Source organism: Bidens hawaiensis, unplaced genomic scaffold (assembly GCF_021521415.1).
Source record: "Bidens hawaiensis isolate Kalapana, Puna unplaced genomic scaffold, B.hawaiensis_p1.1 tig00030202_1, whole genome shotgun sequence".
Classification (NCBI taxonomy): domain Eukaryota; kingdom Viridiplantae; phylum Streptophyta; class Magnoliopsida; order Asterales; family Asteraceae; genus Bidens; species Bidens hawaiensis.
The window spans coordinates 114,440-134,042 of NW_027495021.1; the positions used below are offsets into that span (position 1 = coordinate 114,440).

General features: G+C 34.6%; 1 protein-coding gene across 1 annotated transcript in view; it reads left to right on the top strand.

The window, feature by feature from the left end:
* The first annotated feature begins 8,647 nt into the window (after nucleotides 1–8,647).
* LOC143580015 (receptor-like protein EIX1) overlaps nucleotides 8,648–19,603 on the top strand; it is a 43,412-nt gene continuing 32,456 nt past the window's right edge. Inside the window, exons 1-5 of the mRNA XM_077063160.1 lie at nucleotides 8,648–8,828; nucleotides 9,849–10,140; nucleotides 10,191–10,916; nucleotides 11,029–11,650; nucleotides 12,043–12,880. Coding sequence (XP_076919275.1) covers nucleotides 8,648–8,828; nucleotides 9,849–10,140; nucleotides 10,191–10,916; nucleotides 11,029–11,650; nucleotides 12,043–12,880 — 2,659 coding nt within the window. The remainder of the gene's footprint in view (nucleotides 8,829–9,848; nucleotides 10,141–10,190; nucleotides 10,917–11,028; nucleotides 11,651–12,042; nucleotides 12,881–19,603) is intronic.

Below are 19,603 nucleotides of genomic sequence, written 5' to 3' on the forward strand. Positions count from 1 at the left end.
TCCGACCTGATTCTAACTTACCAAGAAAAACTCGACCCGACTTTCCGACTCTGTACATTTCCAAACAATCACTAAAACGAACCTTCATTCCAAAAAAGCTTCGAGTGGTGTCTAACCTCACCATGTTCATACTCATGCTCCCTTTCAATCTATTAAACTCATACTTAGCCTGACCAGTTTTAAGCGGGCCGGATCTATTCCCGACAATAGCCACGAAAGCCTCGCCGATGCCATGGAAGCTAAGTTATAATCCATTGTAAAAAATGGATAATCGTTACCATAACCGAATAATAAATTTGGGGACTTGCTTGCAGCGTTCCACCAACTGCCAGGGGAAGGCGGGCGGTCGCTTTTATAGTCGGATTCCACAGCAGAGGAGGCGCGCTGAGTAGTAATGCTGTCTTCGTCATCGTTGCATATTAGTTTTAGAGCTTGACATCTATATCTGTGTCACAACACAATAATGATCAATTTTATAATTAAAAAATAGCCAAAAAAAAAAAACAAATAATTTCGCACATAAGTTACGTAACTAATAATTGGCAAATTAATAAATTTTCGTCGTATACGATATTTGTAAAACCTTGACTAATTCCTCAGTGCCACATCTTAACAACCGAACCAATACGCTTACTCGTTTACAGCCAATCCGGATTCAAATATATCCGCTTGATCATTTGGTATACAAAGTTATCAAATCAGTAGCTACAAAATTCGTTCCAAACTACCCGTCTAAAATACGACCCGTTATCTTCAACTTTGAAACATTAAACCCGAAACATTAAATTTAAGTACTAGTTAAAGACAACACAACATATTAAAAGTTTCATTACTTATGACAGTTAAAAAACACATAAGAGTACATATATTTTTAAGTTGATTCAAATAACTTATATCAACAATCAATACTTGACTTTTTTCAAGAAAAGTCAAATGTTGATTGTTAAGTATGCAACGGGTCATTCAATAATTTAATAATTTATGCAGTCGACTATGAAGTGATGTATGAGCAGACCTATAATTGTCTTTCAAAGCACAACTTTTTCAGAAATAAGCTTCCAAAATGAAGATGGTTGACAACCCAGAAGTTAAAAGCTATTATGAACTTGAATTAATAACCTATTTCACCCATTTCATACTTAGTTAATCCCTAGTGATAATTATAAAACCAGAATATAGATAAAAGAAAACCTACCTCAGTTTGGAATTTGGATTAACTACCTTCCATGTGCTTTGGTTAACTGTTACAATTGGTTTCCATGTTCTTTATTCCATAAATTAAGCCAATTAATCAATATAACTTGTGCCATACCTACATTGAACAATGACTTCTTCAAAACAAAATACAAAGATATTAAAAATTGCACTTTTTTGGATGGTATAATAAGTATGACTGGAGCAGACATAAATAGTGGTTCAACGATCCACAACACTGCAACAAAAAGAATATTAAGCAACAAAATCATTGCAGGGAACAAAAATAATAAAATGAACAAATGTTGAAACCTTGGAAAAGCAATGATTGCATTCGGTCCGATAAAAGATTATTTGCATTAACTTCCCTATTTTTATTTCACCAACGGCAATTCCTACCATAAGCCAAGTCTAAATGAACAACCAATGAGCATCGTTACTTCCCGGTTTCCAACATTCACAGGCTGAAAAAACCTGTAAATCTAATGCCACTTAGAAATAATAGGAGCACAAACAAAAGATGAACAAAAAGTTTGTGTAAAGACATAACAATCAAATGTGAGTAACTTTTAGCTTCATGTATATCTATTGCTTGTTAGGCCTGTACCTGATCAATTCAATTAAAAATAACCGAATCATTATAATCCCTCAATACTCGAACAGTTCATACATAAACAGATTAATATAGGGTCATTAGGTCAGCTTACCAATAATTAACTGGATCCAACTCTTGTGTTAAAGCCCTCTGTAACTGAAACCGCTTGCTATTTAGTCTCATACTTCACAAAGGCACAAAACCTGCCACGTAAATGTTATAGTACTCACCTCATTCAGGAAACGTAACAAACTGTTACCTATTTCGCTCATTTTCCAAATACGAACTGCACAACGTCAATATCGTTACTCGTCCTGCTTCCATAAGGACAACTACATTGGATAAGCTTTATTCAAGTTCTAGTTTCAAAATATACCAATGAAGTGAATTGCGACAAAAGGGGATTTGGTGAAAAAACACTAACCTGTCGGCTACCAATCACACGTCATAATTAATCAGTAATTAACGAAACATAAATCTTAATCAAGTCATTTCGAACCTGAATCAAAATCCATAAAAGACGAATATATATGAATTACAAAGACGACGAAGGTGATTGTGAATGAAATTCCCAATTGAAACGGAAATAAGTTGTGTTGTTTCGCATAATTGATTTATCAAAACAGCAAAGCATAATTGAATCACATACCTGAATCTATAGATCGAGATGAACCCTACGCTTGAATCAGAATGATTGATATTTGGAGGATTTAAGAAACTCCGGGGAATGGTGGTAACGGACTTGTTAATGTTGGTAACATACAATGCCTTGAATGGAGTCGTTGGTAACTGACGATGTCTTGAATACGCCTGTTGGTAATTGACGATGTTTTGAATGCACGCCGGAGATCAACATTACGCCGGAGACTTGCCAAAGAATTAATGATGGCATTGAATATTCCGGCGTCTTAAGGAGAGAGGGTGTGGAAGATGAAAAGATTGCCTGTATGTATTATAATGTTAACATGTTTTGCCCATAAAAGTTGGTTAAACTGCTTTTCTACATTCGATTATAATTGAAACATGTGGCAGGGCAAAACAAGGTGATGATATGTTAGGTGTTTGTGCCCACCATAATGGTTGACCCCATTGTTACGGCTATCATCAGCACCTGATTTTCGTTTAATAAGTGCCCAGGTGATATCACCAAACCCGTATCCGATATAAACATGATAATACCCGAAAACCCGATTCTATGATTCGATGTCATACCCGTGCGGCATTTACGGTGAATATTTTATGGGAGAGTTTGGGCTTGTGTTTTGTCACCTCAAAACTAATGATAGTTTATCAGGGCATTACATGTTGGGTTTTGTGAAGTCCTTGGGTTTATTTCTAATGGGCTTGATTATTATGGATGTTTAGAAGGCCTATTTGGTTTTCTTGTTCACCAAGCCTTAAATCCTAGATTAGTCTCTATAAATACCTTGTCTATGTAATTGATATGTGCTAAAAATATATATATAAATATATAACTATTTCCTACACTTTGATTATTTTTGGGTTGCTATTTATGAAACTATATAACTAGTTAGCTTGTATTTGAAATTTAAAGTTTATGTTGATGTTTATGTGAATTACTAATTATAATATAGTATAAGTGTCATGATCTAATATTAAATATAAGATGGTTTTTAAATGAATTATAAACACTTATTAATTTAGTGTGTTTTATGGTTTTGCATAAGGTTTACGTACAAGGTGTGGAGTTAGAAAAGATTGGTGGGACCCATTGTTACAAATGAAAAGAAGAAAAACGCGAAGAGGGCAAGGAAAAGTCAATATATGGCTAGTAACTAATTTAATTGGATCATCTATTATTTGGAAAGATTTCATGTCCACAAGCCCATCAATAAAAGTTAATGTACATCTATTATTTGGAAAGATTTCATGTCCACAAGCCCATCAATAAAAGTTAATGTAACACCCCAACTCGGAACGGGCTGGCGTGTTACTATTACAGATATCAAATCAACGCCACAATCCAAAATACAAAAAAAAATCAATGCAACCTATGTCATATTATTAAACAAAAATGAATTAACTTTTAAAAAGCTTGAACTTCATTATTCTCTCTCATCACTGATCTCCCCGATTTCCCGAATTACCTGTTAGCAAATAAGACAGACACAAACAAGAAAATACGGCTGAGCCAAAAATTGCCCAGTAACGGAGAGAACAATAGTACAGGTAAAGGCATACATAAGACAAAACACATACTGAAATAAAACTGAAACTATTGCGGATATAAAACCACGTTTTAGACCGAACTAGAATTAGATGCGAAACATAATCCGATACACGATCGGGACGTAATCTGAATATACTCAAATTTAACCAAATGCGTATACACATATCAAAACGGACCAGAAATATAGCGAAACAAAATATAATTACTAAAATACACGACGATGATGTTAAAATAAATAGGTCGTGTAATACGGAAGCACCCAGAGCCTAAACAGAGGGGTACACAGCTAGCTAGTCCATGCACCAAGGAGACGGTGTGGGTGGCGTGCACACATTGTTCCATCTCAAACAGAAGTCAGGAGTCAGGAGTCGGAGCTAAGATCGATCTATACGCCTCTAAATGGCCAAGGTACTACATGAGTACTTTCAGAGACGCCGTGAACTTTGATTACGTACTGTCACGATAAGTGCCATGTCGTTGACGCCCCAACGACAAGTCAGAATTTGCTCGGGTAACAGAGTACAAAAACTAAAATCATATAACTAAGCATATTCAAACCGAAACATGCAATAAAGAGTACAAAATAAATAATCTATTGCATGCTACAAAAATATATTATATAATATAACTGAACTCAAAATATAACTGACGCGTAACGAAAATCCGTACTACAAAGTAACGGAATCACATTAATACTATGAGGAAACAAAAATGGAAACCGTACCTTATAAGCGGAATAGTATTAATCGTAAAAAGACTTAAGCTTGATTAAACGTCACGAGAACCTACAATATTATTTTATTGTAACTTAGATCATGTTATTTCATTCGGGTATGCTTACAATTCACATACTATTTATCTATTATATAATAAAAGATGTACATGCACACAAATATTAAACAATAATAATTCTTTTCACAATTCCTTATTCACTTTGAATTTTATATCACACACAGTTAACTTCCGAAAACAATGACAACAACATTTAGCTAATATAACAAACAAAATTCAGATCTATATATGGCTATTATGGTGAGCCATGGGTCTCTGATTAGTATCTTAAATATAAACATGTTTTAGCTTGAAAAAGGTTTACCTTCATATTGCAACCCGGTGAACTAATTAGTGAAGTTTGTTTTCAAAGTTTGTTGAACATATATGTTAATCTCGTCTCGTTAAACCCCAGATTTTAAACCCGTAATTCAAATCTGAAACGAGTGAGAAAGATAAAAAAATAGCGGAATCGATCATGTATTAGGCTGTTACCTTCAAGGTGGGGGATTCACGGTGGCGGTACATAGCGGCTTAATGCGGAAACACAGAGAGCGGAGGCGAGCGGTGGTGCGTGACTACCAGCGGTGTCGGCGACTTCTCTGGCGGGTTGCAAGGGCTGCGGTGACTAGTTTCGGCACCAGCGAATCGCGCGGCCTTCCTTCCAACGACCAACAGCGCTGGCTATTGTTTGCGGCGAGTTGCAGGTCGGCGGCGGCAAAGAATATATGTTTAATTTTGAGTCAGATTAATGGTGACAAGCAAAGAAGCAGCGAAGTTGCAGTTCTCCCAATCGTACACTAAAAGTTAACTTAAAATTTAAATTTATTTGATGATAACAATTGAGAATTCGAATATCGATCAAGAATTTAAAATATTTGTCACTCTAATAAATCCATTTGTTTTATTATCCTTTCCTGTTTTAATTTATTTAAATACATATATTTATATTTTGAAAACCCCTTCAAAAATATATATATCCACCAACAATCTACTTAATATTTATTCAATTAGATTATCATATCAATTTATTATTTATTATTTTATATTAAATATAATTTATATGTAAATCATGATTTTTCGTTTATTAACGATTCATCGGTTTATCAATTTTCTAACAATCGACATTTATTATTTTATTGTTTCGAATTTTAGTATATTACAATTAAACAGAAAAAAGGCTCACAAAAACTTTGTTTTAACCAACTTCAAAAAGATATATAATGTGGGGGGCATGAATCGTAGGAAGGCAGCAACACACGAACAGAAGGTAGAGGGTTCAACATCAGTTTACGAAAAGGAGCAGCCGAAAGAACAAGGAGAGAAAAAGCACTTTGGTTCGATTGGTTAGCATCCGGGTTCAACACCTACTCATCCAAGAATTCTTATTAGTCGGTTTGAATTTATTATTTTCATCATGAATTTATTGTTTAAACTTGTTTACTTTCTTTTGTTCTTGAGTATGGTGTTGGCTAAACCCTTAGACTGCCTAGGTTATGTTGAACCTACTTTGATGTTTTGTTTTAACTTGGGATTATTTATTGTTATGGTTTTTATGGTTTAGTAAAATATTTATTTATATTAAATTGATGTGTATGAATGCTTAGGATTGTTTGATGAGTTTTATTCCATAGTTTTCCTTGATTATTGTTTGTCATATGATATGTTGCTATTAGGTCAATTACTTTGTGTTCTTGATTATTTTATGGTTGATTTCATGATAAGATCATAGGAATAATATTGTCAAATAAGCCTAAGTGTGCTGCTAACCTAAAATTTGTAAAGTGCTAGGTTATTGATAGATCTTTATTATTTAATCTTGCTAGATTTAGTTATTCGTAAGGAGTCCTTCTAGGGTTGATTATTTATTATTGTCTATTGAATCAATTAAATATTTTAAATTGCCTTTGATTTCCGCGCTATAAGGTAGGATTTCGTATAAAGGAACTAGATCATAATTAATTAGGTGACCGTAAGGGAACTTGATTTTTAATACTGGTGTGCGTTAAAACTTGTTAGAAATCCATAAGTGTCTCTTGAGAAGGGTCAGGGGTCATGTTCGGGTTTTCTTTTAAGTGTCTATTTTACGATCCCAGTCCATAACTAAATATTTTCCCGGGTTAATTCATTACTGAAATTTAGGGGATTCTAGCCTAGGTAGTTTTCTCATCATCATCTTATTTTCACAACAAACTTTGTTTTCGTTTAAATTACTTGTCTTCTTAATTAGTTTTTAGTTATAGTATTAAATTAGTATTTTAAATAAAACCCCCCAAACAAATATAAATTAATAAGTCGTGTTTATAGTTGAGTCTAATTAGCTAATAAACGTAATTTAGAGAGTCTCGTGGGTTCGATATCCGGACTTACTTAGCTTTACTAGAGTCGATCGGTTCACTTGCCGGTTAGTAGTTTAGTCGAGTTTTAGAGAGTCTAAAGTATTACTTAGTGTTTATTTTTAGTTAATTTAGTTAATAATTATTAAACTACTTTTAGCACATCAGTAATTGTAAATTGTGCACTGAAATAATAATAATAATATCCCTAGTTGCAGAGAGTGGACGTAGGTCTCGTTGACCGAACCATTATAAATCCTCGTGTTCGCGTGTCTTTATATTTTCTCGTTTATTATTGCGTGTTCGTTGTGAATCGGTTATTCTGCTGCACCACTTTGTGCCTAACAAGTGGTATCAGAGCTTAGGCTCGTTGAACACACGTTTATTGCATTGATAAATGATTTGCAGTTTGGTTTATCCCGTCTGAAGATATGAAGGTCGGTTAGGTTTTAGTTGAATAAAACCTTGGAGCCGTCATGGTTTTTTTATATCTCTTGAAAATACGGGTTCGATTTTCTAAGCCACTGTCACCGTGTTCGTTGAATTATGATTTAAATAAGAAAAAAAAAGGTGGAAGTGATTTTGTCTTTGGGGTTCGTGCATCAAAGAAAGCAAAATTCTTTTTTCTTTGTTGCTTGCGTCATCAGAAAGCAAAGGAATTTGCATTTGGAGTTTCATACTTACATGCGTGAAGGTAACACAAATCATTATTTTTTGTGTTTTATTTGATCGAGGATTTTAGGGACAAGGTGTTTGATCAATGCCTTGCTGTTGGATCGGGGTTTGGGGTTTTGATTGATCGAAGGTAAGTACCGATTTATAAATCCTTGTGACGCCGTTAATATTCGATTGAGTAGCCATATGTTAGGGTTGGGTTTTTACTTTTTTAGCCGCCAAGTCCTATGTTTCTTGGCCGCCATTGATCGAGTTTGAGCTGCGGGCTAAGTAGGGTTTTGTTATCTAAGTTCGGATTTAAATTATTTTGTATCAGCCGTGATTATTTGACCCGATTATGTGACGAAATTCAGCATTCGGGTTAGATTTGTCTGTAGGAGAAGTCTGAGGTAATTGTTTACAGTTTATTTACAGTTATGTGATTTATCGGTACTATAGGAGCAAATCGGTTTATTTGATAGTGTTCAGTAGAACAACCATCAAGTTCATGCTCGTGCCATTGTTGTGTCTTTTCCTGTTTCCGATTTGTTCTTGTTTGCTATTGTTATAATTGAAGATGAGATAGTTATGATCGGAATGCTCGATGGTTTGGATTCCGGTTGATTGGGTTGTCATGGGAACTTGGATGTGGTACCGGTGATGTATAAACCTAGAGAAAATTGAACCAGTGGGTGCGCTGATGACGGCATAAGTGAAAAAAGAGGTTAGTGGCAAGTCATGCGATCTATTGCTCGTTAGGATGATCTTTCGCGTAGGGTTTGCGTTAACTGATCGTGTGTACGGTCATAGAACCCTTGGTACCGCTTGCTTTCTGTTGAAAGCTTGACCGCTGTTATAATCGTTTGCCTATTAGCTGGTATGGAACTGTGAAGTTATTCTTGTACAATGGTGATCAGTGGTTTGACATTTGAGGGGGATCTTTTGTACTGTTACTGGGTGAAGGTTTTCGCTAGGGAAGTACGAGTGGAGATTCGACCCATGAGTGTTGTTTTGGCATTGGTTGGGATGGCGGCGCAGCAGAACAATTTTACGCGGTTCGGTCCTAGCGAGGGACCTACATCCACGGGTTGCAACTAGGTGCAAAGATTACAATTACATAGCAGAGTTATTTATAAGATATGAACTAGGGTTAAAGGCTTAATTAACAAGAAACAATAACGGGCCAAGTCCTTCTTCTCCTTGTCACCAATTTGAGCCCAAGCCTAAAGCCTTCACAAACCCAACATTACACCCTTTTTTTTAAATAATATTTATGTTAGATTCTAAAAACCGGGTGCTAAGTGTTGCATCTGGTTCGTTTAATGGGGACTACTTGAGCTTTTTGGATGGAATGTAGTAAGTTTGATCTCTTTGTTTCTTCAACTATTTACTTACTTACATAAAACACATCAACATTTTAAAATTATGCAGTAGTAGTATCTGTGTTTATCATGAGAATTATGTTGAACTTTAAATCTCAAAGTTGTATCATAAATAACATTATAGTTATTAGGTGTAAGTTAGCAACCACAAATGATAATTATTATTTTTTCTGCTCTTGAAGATTCAGTTACTAGATATGAATATTGGGCTAACTTTGGTTGACTTTTTGATTTAGTTAGTTGTGAAAACTGTTGCTAAATTCATTGCAACAATTTTCAAGCTTTTATATTAATCAAATTCGAAACATATAATCAAATAAATAAAAAGCTATGGATTTATCAACATATGTTGGTGCATCAATAAATAATTAATATGAATATAAAGTGTGCACGAAATGTGCAATCAATGAAAACACCAGCAGTTGACTTGGACTTTCACAACATCTTTCATTTTCATTAATAAAGATTATTGAAGAAGGAAAGCTTTTACACTAGATGGATCCACAACTGACTTTGACTTGCCAATAACTGATAATCAACTACTAGTGCAAGTTGAGATACGGACTCTTCATCTGCTAAACTGACTATATATCATATCCTTGATTTATTATTTTTTTTCAAAGAAGGCTGAAACCATCTATAAATTAAACTCATCACCGAAACATGAGTGCTGCTTTTTTATTTTCTTATCTCTTCCTTCTACTTCACATTTTCCTTACTTGCAGTGGTAACCTTATCTACTAAAAGTTATAATGCTACCTTATGCCGGACTGATGAGAGACACGCACTTCTTCGGTTCAAGAACGGCCTCGTTGATGAAGCAGATCTACTTGCTTCTTGGGATGGTGAAACAAGTGATTGTTGCAAGTGGGCTGGGATTCTTTGTGATAACATTACAGGTCATGTTCACAAGATTCATCTACCTGGTAAATGCGGTTTTCTTAATTACAACACAATCAAAGAGTACAAAAAAGCCGTAAGGCAGAGGTTTAGAGAGGATATAAGTCCATCCATCTTGTATCTAAAGCAACTTGAGTATTTAGACTTGAGTTGCAATGATTTTCGAGGAATCCAATTCCTAGGTTTATCGGTTCTCTTGGAAACTTGAGATATCTTAACCTCTCACGTTCAAGATTTGGTGGAACAATCTCTCCTCAATTGGGGAATCTGACAGAATTACGCATCCTCTGTCTTGGTAGTTTTTATGATGATGATACTGATGAATACGAATTTACTGACATTGTGAATGTGAAATGGTTATCAAGTTTGCGTTCATTGCGTCACCTGGATATGAGTGGTGTAGACCATACAAAAGCAACAGATTGGTTTCAGGTGATTAACACTCTCCCTTTGTTAGTCCAACTACATTTTTCTCATAGTCGAGTTCCTGAACCTGACATACATTCTGATGTTGCTAGTGTTAATCTCACATTCCTTTCCTTTCTTGATCTTTCTAGAAACAACTTTAAGAAGAGTTATATGCCACAATGGATATACAGTATAACTAGTCTTGTTTCGTTAGATTTAAGTTGGTGTGGTTTAGATGGTCAGATTCCCAGTAGCATCGGTAGCTTTCATAACTTGACTTCTCTGAAGTTTCTTCACATATATGGGAATGACTTCATGAGTTCTTCATTAGTATTAAAAGGATTATCTAGCATAGGTGATAATTTGATTTCATTAGATATGAGTTCTTGTGGTGTTTCAAGTGTCGCTCTAGATTCCCTTCACAACTTGACCTCTCTTCTTAGTTTTGACCTTTATAGTAATCAACTCACAAGCACACTACCCAGGTCACTGGGTAACCTTTGTAATCTGAGACATACTGATATGGGTGAAAATTATTTTCAAAATATTAGTTTAACAAGCCTTTTTGAAAGATTTTTTGGATTGCAAATTATCTAGTCTTGAATCATTATCCCTCGAGTCCTCACAATTGTCTAGTTTTCTACCTGATCAACTTGGGCAACTGATAAACTTGGTAGACCTCCAACTCGGAAACAATCGTATTGTTGGACCAATTCCATATTCAATAGGAAGACTTTCACGTTTGAGATCATTGGATCTTGATGAGAATCTCATTTCTGGTACAATTCCATACTCGATTGGAGGACTATTATCTTTGGAATTGCTAGATCTTTCAAATAATCAACTGACTGGCACCCTTCCTGAAAGCCTAGGTCAACTTTCTAAGTTGAGCACTTTAGATCTCTCTCACAATCTATTGATGGGCGTTGTGACAGATTCCCATTTTTCCAAACTAGTAGAATTGAAATACCTAAATGGAATAGGCAACAACTTATCCCTAAGACCACAAGACAACTGGATTCCCTCTTTCATACTACAAAGCTTGTTCCTAAGTTCTTGGGATTTAGGGCCCGCATTTCCATTGTGGCTACTAATGCAAAAAGATTTAGAACTTTTGGAGATACAAAATACAAAGATATCATCAACCATGCCTAAATCATTTTGGAGGTCATTCCCAAATCTAGAATATCTAGATATCTCTAAAATGAAATTCAAGGAAGTTTGTTTGATATCGCAGCAAGATCACTTGTAGTTGACTTGAGTTCTAATTTGTTTAGTGGGAAATTACCTAAACTTTTCAACAGTTCGGCGTTAATTATCCTAAATCTATCAAATAATTCCTTCATAGGGTCATCACATCATTTGTTGTGTACTTATGGTGGCAAATGGCTAGAATCTCTTAATCTAGCAAATAATCATTTGTCCAGTGTCATTCCTGAATGTTGGGTGAAGTGGCCGAGTTTGTCATTCTTGAACTTGGAGAACAACAATCTGTCTGGTGCAATTCCTAAAACTTTGGGATCACTAACTTCTCTAGGATCATTGAATATGTGCAAGAACAAGTTGTCTGGAAGATTACCTGCTTCTCTAAAGAACTTGACAAAACTATAGATCCTTCAGTTTGCTACAAATGAACTTGTTGGAAGCATTCCAGCATGGATTGGGACTGAACTTTCGAATTTAAGGATTCTTAACCTCCGATCAAACAACTTTGATGGAAATATAGCTCAAGTGCTCTGTTATCTTACAGCTATTCAGATCTTGGACTTCGCTCATAATAATTTAACCGGAAATATTCCAAGATGCGTCAACAACTTCAGTGTCCTGTCCCAGAACGAAACTTCCTCAATTGGTCAATTTGTGTTCTTACAATTTGAAAATATTGACATCATAGGTAGTGTTTCATTAATGATGAAGGGACATGAGTATACGTATAGCACTATTCTTGGAATGGTGATGGTTTTGGACCTTTCGAGTAACAATTTTGCAGGGAGCATTCCAGGTGAGCTAATGGCCCTTCACGCGTTACAATCGTTAAATTTATCAAACAATCAGTTGACGGGAGTGATACCAAAAAATATCGGAGACTTGAAGTTACTTGAATCATTCGATGTGTCCCTGAACCATCTTTCTGGGGAACTTCCCACGAGCTTGTCAGGCTTGAGTTTCTTGAGTAGCTTCAATGTATCTTTCAACAATTTGTCTGGAAGAATCCCATCAAGCACTCAACTTCAGAGCTTCAATGAATCCAGCTTCTTCGGCAACAAACTCTGTGGAGTTCCATTGACTAAGCTTTGTGGAGTAGCGCATAACATAAGTCAACTAGAAGGTGATAAATCACATGGTGAGGATTTTGGATTGATAATTAGCATCTTGTTTGGATTTTTTGTTGGTTTTTGGGCTATTGTTGTTCCAGTGAATGTTGGCGCAATTCGGAATTTGTTGGGCTGTTAGTCAGTAGTTAAGTAGCAGGGTAACATGTTTCATAAGTGATGCATTTGTAATATGAACGTTTTACTATCAGATTATAGAAACTGCTTTCTTAATGAACTGCCAAGCTTGGACCTAGCTTCTTAACTATATACTAGGTAAACAGATTCTTGACGACTATCCCAAGCTTGCTATACACTATGGCTTCTGTGTTAGTATCTCAAAGTTTCAACCAGCAAGTAACTGTAGCTTCTAGCATTTTGAGCATAAAGCATCAGTAAATGGATCCATACCAAGATGTCCCCTGCTAAATTTTGCTACGCTGATCACTTACATTTTCCGAACTAATTTTTTTTGTATTAGACATAAACTTACTTGATGATTTGGGATTCTGAATCTAGGATCCAATCGCGTAATAAAAGGCATTTTTGAATCGAGGATACATCGAGCCATCGGTAGCATTGTCGGATCCATCAGTAGCGTAGTTTAGGTTGAACTGAATGAAGTTGTTGTAATCTCTAAAACATCTCCAAGGATCGAAACTAAACTAAACTACGGGCGAAAAAGAAGTTGCCCTCGCCATAAATAAGTAGTTTTTGTTTGCCGGTGTATGGCGTGGTTAAGGATATTGAATGTAGTTCTAGGGCCTTGACACCCTCTCTAGATTGTTTAATTAGGTGGATGGTGTCCTTAAGTTCATTTCGCCCGTGTTGTGGAACATGAACCATGGTCGTGGGTTTGACTCTCACAAATGGCGCCTATGAAAAACATGAACCGATATCAGAGTATCGAGCACATGTTCCAACGATTAGGAAGATGAAAACAACATCGAGTCATCTCCAAGTCGTCTTAAATATGACGAACTCACTAAAATTGGTTAGAGACCGAAGTCTCTAGACTACCCTTTGACGCTCAAGTTAGTATCAGATCATTCCTTGTTCAGTTGTTGTATGACAGCAATAGCACATAGAGAGAGAGTGTAGAGAGTACAACCAACCGGGAAAAATATCTATTTATAGGAGTGTGTTGGGTACTCCTAAACCCTAATAGGCCTTCCCTAGTCTTTGGGCTTGCCAGGATTGATTCACCTGAATTAGACTTATTATATTGTGTAGGCTATTTGGAACTTGGAAGTGTACCTTGATTAGCAATTTACATTGTTTGCAGTTTTGAATCTATTAGTAAAATTTAAGACTATGTTTTTACATTTAACTTTTATGTTTTGTCATCATTTACTCTGTCAAGTAAATAAACGAAACTTTTAAATATTTTTCCACAAAAGTTTTTGTCAAAATGGATGGATTTAAAGAGAAAACAATCTCTCCTAATTTTCTTCAAATCATATTATTATTATCATTATTATTATTATTATTATTATTATTATTATTATTTAACTTAAGAAGTTAAAGAACTGAAAACCAACTAGAAAAAAAGGTCAATGTTATAAGAAGTAATAACGGTACTGAGTTCAAAAATGAAGTCATGTTTGAATTTTACAATGAAAAGAGTATCTAACAGCAATTTAATACTCCTAGAACCCCTGAAAGTTTCTCAAGATTTGCATGGATCCCATTTTGTCGGAATGGGTTTCGGGCCAGGACGGGTATCACGTCGGAACGGGTCGGGGTTGGAACGGATTCGGGTCGAGACAGGTCTCAGGTTGGGAACGAGTTTAGCGTTGGAACGGGCAAGACGAGTAGGTTTTGGGTCGGGATGAGTTTTGGGTCGAAACGGATTTCAGGTCAGGACGGGTTTTTGGGTCGGAACGGGTTTCGGGTCAGAACGGGTTTTAGTTCGTAACAGATTCAAGTTCGGAACAGGTTTCGAGTCGGTCGGGTTTGGGCTCGGCATGGATATTGCGTCAGGTCGGGACGAGTTCAGGTCAAAACGTGTTTCGCGTTGGAAGGGGCTCGGGTTCAGAACATGTTTCGTTAATCCATTGCATTTGAATATCTTTTATTATTAGAATATCTTTTCTATATGTTGTTAGATAAAAAATTGAATTTCAATGGCATACAATCCAATCTATTGCATATAAACGCGCAAAAGATATAATAACTGTTTTTTCACAAGAAATTACAAGATATTTATCAAATCTTTTTAGACGAACAATGATAAAGGTGCACAAACTGGATTTTCGCAAAGCCGGAAGTTGATAGGTACGCATTTCGGGTTTTATCAACAAAGTAAAAAAACCGGGTCGGGTAGAAACCGGTTCAACCGAGTCGCAAAACCGGAACTCGATAGGTACTCGAACAATGATAATGAAGTTATTTTCAGCACCAACTACAATTATGTAGGGTAACTCATTTACTTAGAAGACATTGAGGGCGCGTTTGTTTCACAGAATTTATGGGAATTCAAAGGAATTTGAATTAAAATCCCATGACATAGCATGCTCGTTTCGTTAGAATTAGAATCTTAATTCCATTTTAGTGTGCTCGGTTGTCAAAGCATTGGAATTGGAATTCAATTCCTTCAAATTCCTTTAAATAAAGGGATTTCAAATCTCTTCCAAAATGTGGAAGATTTCAAATCCTCCAATTTCAAGAAAATTCATTGGAATCTTTTCTCGAGTTTTTTTTTTATTTTTTACCTTTTTTTGAACGAAGACAACGAGTAAAACATTTTAGTTTTTTTTTTCTTCTTTTGTTTTTGATTGATATTTTGAGTTATGAATTTTTTTTTAATTTATTTTGAATATTTTTTTGAGGGGTTTTTTTATCTTAATAGAAGACCCCTAAAAAATTCAAAAAAAAACTATCAAATCATAAAAAAATCATAACGCAAAATATAAATAAAAAAAATAAAGGGTCTCCGCCGTTATTCTCATTAAAAAAACGATTCCAATTTATTTATGGTGATAGATTACAATTCATTTGTCAAACGTACACATCAATAATGGAATTGGATTTCAATTCCTTCCGATTCCAATTCTATATAAATGTTTAGATTCCAAATCCAATTCCAAATTCTATGCAAATTTCAATTCCAATTTCATTTCATTCTGTAAAACGAACGCGTCCTGATTTTATAATTAAAAGTCCTACAAATTCTAGTGATGTACGGAATAATTCGTACCTTCGTTTGGACACGTTACCTAACGACTCGAAACAAGTATACACAACTTGTGTTATTATATTTTGATTTTTTCTAAATTTCTCTAGAATATTTTGCATCTTTATTATTCGCTGGAATTGGGTCCCCAACAACTTGAACACACTTTTGAAGTCTAGAAGCTTGGAATATATTTGGTGAAGATCTTTCGATTGCTCGGTTTAAATTTGATTTTTTCTTTTAAATTTAGCTAGTTCTAGAATAAGTTAAGTTGGATAATCATGTCGTTTTACTTTAAAATAAACTAGTGATAGAACCCCGTCTTACAGAAGGATGCTCGCAAGGATTTATGATATGGTGTATCGATAATTAATATAACCTAATCAACGGTACAAATAAGCAAACCATACTATTAACTAAATAAATATTTTTAGAAATAAACGATATTTTAGTTATAATAAGTTAAATAAAAAAGGATTTAAAAGGTTAATTAAACATATAAAAACTATAAAGAAAAATATTAAAAAAAAAAAGAAAACAAAAAATTTGTATGATAACTCTATTAATTTTCAGGGTTAAAGATGTAATCCGGAAAAAAATTGGTCCAATAATTAATCTTGACTTAGCACAATCAAGAATTAGGTCACACAATTGAAAATTTTATAGTATAGAATTAGACTTTATATTTCTCCTATATAATGTAAATGCGACATATAAAACCTTTTTTAAATAATATTTTACGGATGTGTTATAACAAAACTAATGATAGTTTATCAAGCACATGACCAAGAATTACATGTAGTCCCCAGATATTGGTTCCACAACTGTTATGAGGCACATGACCAATAATACCTGCTAATCTAAAGATAAAAAAAACCATAATTTCAGTCAACATTCACAGGTATACAAAGATGGCAGAGCAAATCAAACAAATAAACTTTACCAAAATTAATAGTATAGAGCAACTCCTTCCATTATGAAATACAGACGGCAGCCGACGACGACAGCAAAGGTTACATAATTTATACAAATTGGAAACCCTAATGGTGGACATTCATCAGGAATAAGAATTACAACAATCTAAACTAATTATTGTAACCAAAACCCTTGAAATCTGAGGAATACTTACGTACATCGGCCGACTCGTGAGGAGGGCTGAAACCTATGGATGGAAGCTGGTACTTAAAGACAGAGGGTGGTAACGCACTGAATTGAATGCCGTGATTATGACAATCATAGCCCTTACGTTGGCAATCTTAATCGTCAATTGATAAAATGTAATGGAGAATTTAAATATTTAAAACTATTTTAACACTTAGCACTCGGCTTCTGAGCAAGGGTGTGATGGCTCTTCAGCAACTATTTTCACTGATGTCTTTAGCATTATATTATTTGAACTGATGTTACAAACTAGGTTTTTATCTTTTGTAGCTTCTTGTGTATTGAGATCATTAAAAACTAATATACTTAAGAAAATTAATTAATATACTTAAGAAAATTAACTAATATACTTGAGATCATTAAAAACTAATATACTTAAGAAAATTAACTCAGTTTCCCATAACTAGTATATGTTGTTTCAAAAAATTCACAACATTCTGAATTAGAATAATAAAACTCAATTCTTTGTTAGGGGCATGTGTAGTTAGTTTCTTTTTATAGTGGGATTATTATTGACAACAAAATGAAAAGCAAAAAATAAAAATAAAAATAAAAATTTATAAACATGATTAAAAGATAAAAAACGAATTAAACTTTTAAGTGTCTGTAACATATTACTAACTGGGTTAGTAACTACACATGCCCCTAATGATAATGATCGAGCACGAGATGAGTTTTAATACTCCAGTCTCATACCTAACACAAACCTTTTAAGTGTCTGTTACATATTACTAACTGGGTTTGTGAGCATAAAATACACACATCATTTGTACTCATTTATATTGTCTTTTGCATTTGAAAATCGCCAATGTGAACTCTTAAATCCGTAATTTGATTTAAAACTCACCTAAAAACGAACCAACTTGAATACAAAATAGTTAACTACACTTACACTTTCAAGCTTCTAAGGAACTCAAAACACACTCATCAAATTGCTTAGATGACATTCGGTTTTAAACTTTTAATTAATACGTGTAAACAGTTCAGTTGTTATCAAACATGTATCACCTAACTCCATATCCGTCTAAAACTCGTAAAGTTTTATAAAACCTTAATGGGCTTTGCTAGTAGAAGAGCCCGCACGTTGCGGTGGGAACAAAGCGATGATTCGGTTGGTACGATAACGAAGCGAACCATTACCAAGCTGCACGGGTAATCTCAAATTAAGACACGTTCAATTACGTCTATCTTAAATTCGAGCTTCAATTAAACGCTTCCAACCCTTCCATTCCCGTCCGATTTGGGAGGAACTCCATAAATATTCAGGTACCAATGCAACATCTCTAAGGTTCAGGTTTCAATTTAACTGTCTATCATTTTCCAGGTTTAGTTTCATCTCTGAATGTAAACGCACGTGCTTCGCGGCAGGTCGGAGGAGGGTGTTTGAAAGAATGTATTTGTTTGCGAGAATGCATTTGTTACTTTGTATATAGATGGATTTATATACCATATGTCATTTTCATACTTGTTTTCCGCTGGTTTATCAATCCATCCCGCACGTTGCGACCATTCTAGCAAAGTTTAACAACATTCTATACACAAAAGGTTTCAAGTACAAAAGTTAGTAAAGTGCAATGCATATTATTGAACATAGGTTAACCACAATATGAACATATGAACAGTGGAGATTAATTAATTTTTTTACCAAATTGACAACATGATTAAATTAAATATCGTAACGTTTAATGCAATTACAGCCTCAAATCATTCAATCCATTGCTCTTAAAATATAAACTTGAAAATAATAACACAACTTTTCTTAAAAAAAAAACCTCACTGTTTTGATAACACAAAACCAAGTTTAACACAAATCTCTAAAAATGAGCAAAAGTATGTCCCTTAATGTAATAACCAAACACGCGTTGCAATCTGGCTTCCATTATGTGACATTTGTCAATTTCGGGTTATTTTATACTTGTATTCTTAATGTAAACTCGAGCTGTTTTGTATCCCGAACCTTTCGATATTATCAAAATGATGAATTTTATGTTACATATTTGTTTTATAGTTGTTGGATCTAAAAAAAACACCCTTTTCGGTTCTTAAAATGCCCCGAAAACGCTCAAAACGAACTCCAGGGACTAAAACTACCAAAATGGAGACTTAAATGACTCATTTGTAGTTTGTGCTTTCTTGGGTTTAAAACCAACGTATTTTCATGCAACACCCTTTATGAAAGACCCATTCAACTTACCCTATATATACACACCCATCTTCTTCATTTGTGCTTGCTCATTTTCTCATTTCTCTCTCAAATTCTTGAATTCTAAGTTTGTTCTTCATAAGTTAATCTTTCATTTTAACTAACTTCTCAATACTTAAAACTTGATGTTACAACATATATATATATAATATACACTCCTTGTTTACCTTCGGTCTTTCATTTCTCCGGTCTCGGCCGGTTGAAATGTCGGGCTAGTAAGGCAAGGTTACATGGAGGACTTTGTAGTCCTTGTTTATATATTTAACAAATCTAGCCATATAACTTGTTATACTTGCTTAACTTCTGCATATTTTAGTTTAT